At 43.0% G+C, this 7,880-nt stretch overlaps 1 protein-coding gene across 1 annotated transcript in view; it reads right to left on the bottom strand.

Moving 5' to 3' along the window:
- pcdh15b (protocadherin-related 15b) overlaps positions 1 to 2,917 on the bottom strand; it is a 204,121-nt gene extending 201,204 nt beyond the window's left edge. The window contains 1 exon segment of the mRNA XM_062526974.1: positions 2,804 to 2,917. Within this exon segment, the coding sequence (XP_062382958.1) occupies positions 2,804 to 2,894 (91 nt within the window). The 5' untranslated portion in view covers positions 2,895 to 2,917.
- Between the last annotated feature and the right edge of the window lie 4,963 nt (positions 2,918 to 7,880).

The raw sequence follows: 7,880 nt of genomic DNA, 5'->3' as shown, positions 1-7,880 counted from the left end.
GAAGACATAACCGAGAGCAGGGGGGAAGGTGAAGACAAAGAAAGGCCATCACCGATGGACAGATCAATCGAGATGAATAAAGGAGATGAAAAGGAGAGGAGACAGAAAGCACAGAGAAAGAGAAAGAGAGAGAGACCAAGAGACAGAGAGAGACAGAGACAGTAAGATAGAGAGAAAGTAAAGAGAACGGAGACCCTGAACACAGACGCGGGCACATAAACCTCTCGAGGATCATGCGACTCCTTTGGCAAAGACTTCGCCTTCTGACCTCTGGCAGAGCGAGGGATGAGAGAATTATGCCACCGGGACCCCTTTCAATCAAACAGCGGCGTGGCAAAGTGCCACGGAGTAATTCTGCAAAGCTCCTGCTGAATTTCTTAACTGATATGACAAAGCAGTAAATTCTTTAGGTTGAATCGAAGTACCCACCACAACTAATAAATGTCTATTTGGGAGTTAGAAACTTCCTAACGGCATAACACCCAATTCTAAAAACAAGCATACAAATGCATGAGTCGACAAAAAGAAGCTGACTTTACGGTACGCTGATAATGTATTTCGAGTTTTATCAAATAAACAATTGGCCAAGCAGAGTCTTTCCCAGAAAACGTATTTCATCGACATAGTGCACAAGTGTACCACTTGGCCGAATGAATCTTGACTTACTGTACAATGACAATGCATTCAAGCTCATCAAAACAAACAATCGGCCCAGATTAACCTTTCCCAGAAATTTACTTCATCGACAAACATAAATGAGATGGCAATTAAACACTCCTCACGGATCGATATTGCATTAAATTCAGTAAAATATTAGGATGGCCTCTATTCACTATTCACTTGATGAAATTACATATTGACTTTCTCTGATGCAAAAAAAAACATCATAAGCTGCCTCACATTAACAAAGACAAAATGCATGGCCCAGCATCTATACATTAAAGGTGAGATATACATTTAAGTCTATACATGTCCTGTATATGACTATACAATAAAGAGAAAAGCTCGGCAGCCTTGGGGAGATGGACGCCCTTTAAAGATAGGGGGAATTAACGCAGGGCAAGGTGACCACAGTTCATTACGGTGCCCCACATTAGCGCTTCAAAAGCCAATAAATCACGTCCGAATAAGCACACAGTAGACGTTTCCCCCTTTTTTTTATCTCTCCGATGACTCTTTTAGAAAAGTTTCCGAGTTGGAGGGGAGGGCATCAATACATTAATTCCGGAACACTGCGGAATATTTAACTCCATTACGACCCCGGTCAAATCCAAAGGCTGTCCTACCCTTGACTTCACTAACTCATAGCAGCCTATGGCTCACTGAGTCGAGCGAAGTGTCGACCATATAAATTCAATGTATTCCTTTTAAGGGGAAGATGGCGGTAGTGGGTGGGGGGTGGATGGTGGGGGTGGCAAGCTTCAGGGACAGAGGCAGAAGAGAATAAGCCTCAAATTGAATTTCTGATCTCGCGTTTATAGCTGGATGATTTCTCAAAAAACGGGGGGCACCAAGGCCAGTTTTCTTGAATCGGGAGATTTGGTCACTCTGCTTATTTTTTATTTATTTATTTTTTCTTCAGCGAGACGGCACGCATTATATTCGTCAAGGAGCCAGTAAGGGTCCCGCTGTGCCCACCTCTAACAGACCACTGCAGAGATACAGCCACAGGGACCTAAACAGTCTGCGGCAGGCAGGTATAAAAATTCAATCAACACGTGCTGCGACTGCAGTAGAAACCACACACCCGAGGTAACACAACAAACCTGTAAAGTGAGCGAGCGTGTTGATATTTTTCAGGGATGGCGATCCTACTGCCCTCAACATGTTACCTCCCCTTATATCTAAAGCATGCACACTAAGAAAAAAAGGTTATATATTCATGGGTTTCATCAGATCACTTTCCACAGGTGTATTAATCAAGCACCATGCAGTCTGTATAATCTAGGTGCTTCATTTTATACACCTGTGGAAAGGGACCTGATGAAACCCATGAATAGAACCAAAAATGGTTCTATTGCATGCTTCATATACAGTATGCCACCCCTAAATGGTTCTTTAAACCATTTTGAAGGGTTAATCCAAGGAACCCCTAAGGGTTCTTTAAAGCCTACATGGTTCTACAGTACATAGCACCCCAAGAACCCTTTTTTGGGGACCACACAATAAGCAGAGACCAGTCACGGTTCTCAACAATCTACCTCCCCAGTCGGAGGAGCCGTTCCTGCCTTGCTCATACCATCCTGTCTCTGCTCAAGCCACAGGTGAGCACAGGTGGGCCGTAAGACACAAGGGTGACTACGAGCTATATCAGAGCCAGACAGTTTGGAAATAAAACTTTTTTTTACTCCAGATGAGCCATAAATCCAGCATGTCACCCACCACCACACACCAGGTGGGCTTCTAAACGCCAGATCCAGCAGCAGCAGCAGTAGCAGGCCTGTGATAAAACTTTATAATTTTGCTCCTCATCTCCATCTTCATCCGTAATTGCATCGCACGTGGTTTATTCGGAAAAGGGGAACCTCATACAACATAAAAACATATTGCTGTATATTCCAGAACATGAACTATTTCTGCTGTTGTAGAAATATACTGCAATACAACAAACTGGCATTTCCTCATAAACATAAAGCATAATTTCATGAAAAAAATATATAGATATAGATATAGATATAGACATACAGTATATATATGGTTATGGTTGCTTAGCAGACGCCTTTGTCCAAATATATATATTTAAAAATAAACTGTTCAAAATAAAACTCCAAACAAGTATATGTGCTGTTGGGGTGGTACATACCATCTGTGTCTTGAGAGTGAGTCCAGGCAGAAAGTAATAGAGTGCCTATGCCGATTCCCAGCCATTTGAAGAGCCAACTCCTCTGGCACATTTTCCTCAGATGTTACTGCTGCGAGCCGACCTGAGACAAGACACACACACACACACACACACACACACACACACACATAGAGAGAGGGAGACAAGATGAGTGTGTGTGTTCCTATCAGCCTTTCATTCCTTTTTTTCTATCTCTTTGTTTTCTATGTCTTTGTCTTCCCATCTTCTTTCTCCGTCATTCATGTGTATGCACAATAGCTGGTGTTTTGCCTTGGACACTTGATTGTGTTCACACATAATGACGCGTTGTCAGTAGTCTGTGTTCTTGAAAATGTTTTTCTTTTTTCTTTTTTTCTGGGAAAAATAATTTTGGAGAAATGTCACATGGCTGCTTCGTTGAACATGCCCGGGCACTGTCGGAAACTGGCTGTGTGTGTGTGTGTGTGTGTGTGTGTGTGTGTGTGTGTGTGCCTGTCTGTCTGTCTGTCTGTCTGTCTGTCTGTCTGAGTGTGTCTGTGAGTGTGTGTGTATGCATGTTTGTTTGTTTGTTTGTTTGTTTGTTTGTGTGTGTGTGTGTGTGTGTGTGTGTGTGTGTGTGTGTGTGTGTGTGTGTGTGTGTGTGTGTGTGTGTGTGTGTGTGTGTGTGTGTGTGTGTGTGTGTGTGTGTGTGTGTGAGCAAGACAAAGGGACATTATATAGTAATGAACTACATCAACTCAAGTCAAATACAAGACACTCAGTCTTGGGCAAGAGCTCTCCTTGGTACACTGCAGGCAGCTCAGACATAAAGCACTAAAAGTGAGAGCTAGCTGACATGTTAGCTTGAATATTTTGAAATCCTGAGAGGTCTGAATAACAGAAGTAACTTTATGCTAAATATAATTCAAAAGAATATGCAAATGGTTGAATAGCCATCTTTGGTCACTGTCTAGTATTGATTTGTGATAGAGTGAAACACAGAAAACATATCAATATGAAAAAATTAAACTCTGTTTTGCCATTGATAATTGATGACAGGTAGACAGGGTGACAGTGTGCTATACATTCAATTTAAAAGTTGTTGAACAACGCTGGATGTGGCATTAACATCGCTAAAGATTTCAACATATTGACATGCATAGTTGCTGTTTGGAAGACAAGCAGTTTGTTACTGTCTTTACACCTGCTTATTACAACCAAGTAAATCACCACAAACTCCCTGATTGAACTTGAATCCCCTGTCAACCTCGGAAAATATTCTGGCATCCCATGGTCTTGCACAAGTCTGCTGAAGGAAATGGTGCTTCTGCAGATATAACCTTTGCCTTTGAAGTCACCAGAGAGCCTGATAGCATTTTCCACGTGGAGAGGACACGGCTTGCTGCAGTTGGCGAAGTCTTAACTTTGATGTCTTGGACGAGGCTTAGGGGTCAACAAACCTTTTCTTTGCACAAGTTCAAAATGCAACCAATTGTGCGCTACCAAAAAAAAAAAATGCTTGCAGGGCTACAAAATAAAAAATTAATCTAAAGTAGACCTAAATCATCTATGCGGTAACATAAATGGCCCTGAGAAGGCTACAGTACATGCGCTAACCACTCCCCAGACACGTGACGTTAGCGGAGGATCAGATCAAAGCCCGCCGCATCACTGAGACGATGCAAATCTAATGCGGCGGCTTGGGGCTAATGATTGCTAGAAAGTTCTCCTGACACTAATGAGACAGACTCCTAAAAGGAGCCTCCACCTCTACTAATGACTCATTTCTGCCTGTGTGAGTGTGTGTGTGTGTGTGTGTGTGTGAGTGTGTGTGTGTGTGTGTGTGTGTGTTAGCGGCTCCACCCAATAATCAGTCCTCTCTTCTTCACCTGGCTCCTCCGCATCTGCCAGGAGGCACCTGGAGGACTGATGTCACACACACACTCACTCACTCACACACACACACACACACACACACACACACACACACACACACACACACACACACACACACACACACACACACACACACACACACACACACACACACACACACACACACACACACACACACACACACACACACACACACACACACACACACACACACACACACACACACACACACACACACACACACACACCCCACTACAGCATCCTCCTATATATTGCATACTGTTTTCCACATACAGTACAGTACGTGCATAGAGGTTTATAGAGGTCTGCTCTACCACAGGATCATCATGGGTTTGTCCAAATGGCCCCGGTGAAAAAAGACAGAATGGCGCACTGGGCTAATTATGCTGGCGGAACTGCGTGTGTCATTGCAGGAGGACGCTGATGACACTGATTTGTGAGAGGGAGCAGGTGAGAGACACGACTCATTTAGCTACCATAAGAAATAAATATAAAACAAACTAAAGGTTGGGGGTTTTTTTTGCTCTTGAAACTGTAGAATGTTTTCATACACATATGTTGTTCATGCATATATATGAGAGAGCAGCAAGAAATAGCCCATGTTTCATATAAACAGGAACATATAAGTCCAGTCACAGCGGGCGCAAAACAATTCATCTCATGTAAACAGCCAAAGCCTGTGAGATTTTCGCGGGCGGTTACAGGACAAAACTGGAAAGGCGCGCAGGTGGGTGCAGTTTGGAGTGGACATTAAGGAGCAGGACAGGTTGCGGCGGGAATGGGCAGGACTGAAAAATCCACCCCGGCCCGCACAGACCTCTAGTGTGATACTCCATCTGGCCCTCTTAGTGGGCCATTTAGGGGTGACGAATGGGGTTCATATTATAGCCACCATCAGCGCTATCAGTGCAGCTAACAGTAGAAGCATGCTATCGCAGATATTTAATATCGGAGTATATCACAACAGTGCATTTCACATGCTCCGTGGTAACAAAAGCATTAGATCTATGTTTTAATATACCGCAGCCTACAGTTCAGGTAGGCTACTTGTGCCGCCACTGTTCAATAATAAAGGTAAATAATACCATCTTCTATATTCAGCCACTCAACTCTATTGCCGCTGAACCTAAATAGTGCCATACACCTTCCCGTCCCCTAGACCCAAAGCCATTTACAGGCTATTATAAGCAATATTAAAACCATTACTATCATGACACTGGCACAAATGTTCTAATGTGTTGGTGGCTGCCTACAGTGGAATACAATGTTTAAGAGCAATGCATTGTAGAAACAGCCTTCCTTTAACCACATAGTTTTGCATGGTTCTGTTCTAACTTTGAGTGAAGAGGTGTCTAAGAAATTATGGGTTCATTCTACACAGCCATTCCTTATCTGGACAAATGCTTTATTTGAAAGCTGCAACAAAGCCGGATGCGCTCTCGAAACAGTCTCATGTTATCTGACACAACAACAACAATTTGTGACGGCCATCCCAACCACAAGAGAGAAACGCAATTTCAATCGGATGAGATTTCAGTTGAAAGTCGTTTTCTATTCTCTTCTCTTTCTCTCGCTCTCTCTTTTTTTCCCCCACAGTGGGCAGAAAAAAGGGGAAGGAATCAGGCACAAGGGGAGAAGAAGAGAGATAGTGACATATGCTTTCAAGCCAACAGTCTGCCATTACATCAAAAGGGCCCTCACTCTCCAGTGATGAGCGCTCCAACTTGCCAACCCCAGTGATCATTATGAACGGTCTTTGTTCTTCAAGAAACCACGAATGTGTTGGAGAGACGAATGCAATTTCGCGCTCCTCTGTACTACAGATGCGTGCATATCATTTTTTTTAAAGTCACCCCAAGTCCACTTCGCCTTCTGTTGGACCAATCAAAGGATCATAAAGGAACACTCCGAACTAGGGTCATACACTGTCATAAAGCTCATGCCCACACGTCAAGAATACGTAATGGAGAATGCTATGCTCTTTAGGGCCGTCCACAACAGAAATGATAACTATAAAGACAACTATATCTATAACGATAAAAGCAGCGTCCACACTGACCGATGATAAGGAAAGTCTGTCCTCGAGTTGATAACTATATACTGTATCTATAACGATAAAAGCGTCCACAGTGACCAATGATAAAGGGAGTCTCTCCTCACGTTGATGAGCTAAAATTGGCTAAAATTTGATGGATGGTGGCTTAAAATTTGATGGATTCTGACTGGCGGTCAGCTTTTTATCATTCTCAAAGTCGCTCTGAAAGTGATCCCCAACTATATTGTTCTTCATGTCGTTATTGTTATTGCTAATATGTGGACGTCGTCATTCATAATAGCTATATGAACAATGTTTCTTTGTGGTTATCGTTACAGTTATAATTCTTGGTGTAAATGGCCCTTTTCACAATAAATGATTTCTTGTTTAATAATACTGCTACGTTACCACTATTGCTAACTTTGATGAGCACTCATAATCGCTGATGCTACGACATCTTATTACAATTCATCAAGAGCTGTTATGACATGCAACGTCACAGTACCAGTACAGTTAAATGGACATTACAGTATGCTATCATAGGACATTAACTGTCACAATGAACACTGACTGGACAAGGCATCTGCCACAGCACGTCTGCCTGTGACAATATGAAGTTAATTCTATTGTACACTTGAGGGATCAAACACACCACTACAATCACTTTCAAAATCAAGGTAAAGCTTTACACTACACTACACTACTTTACACTACAAAGTGATGTGCGCGGCAAAATAATCTATGGACACATGGATACATGAAGCCTGTCCATACAAGTAGCCTGTCGCATGTGACATTATGAAGTCAATCCTATGGCAGACGTGAGGGATCAAGCGGACCACTACAATCACTTTCAAAATCAAGGTAAAGCTTTACACTGCACTACTTTACACTACAAAGTGATGCGCGCAGCAAAATAATCTATGGACACCAGAGCTCTACACGTGGAGCCTGTCACACACTGACAGTGAGGAACAGGATGGGATGATGATGACATGCGAACTGGACTAGACTGCAGAGTCGTCGGGAGCCAGAGTCTCCAACAGGCTCCTTTAATAAACTAATGGCTGTGTGGCTGAGCTCCCCCACTTCACCCTCACTCTCACAAGTAGCCGAGGCGGAGACAAC

This window comes from Sardina pilchardus, chromosome 22 (assembly GCF_963854185.1).
Source record: "Sardina pilchardus chromosome 22, fSarPil1.1, whole genome shotgun sequence".
Classification (NCBI taxonomy): Eukaryota; Metazoa; Chordata; class Actinopteri; order Clupeiformes; family Clupeidae; genus Sardina; species Sardina pilchardus.
The sequence above is the reverse complement of the archived record's forward strand: the minus strand, read 5'-3'. Positions and strand labels throughout refer to the sequence as shown.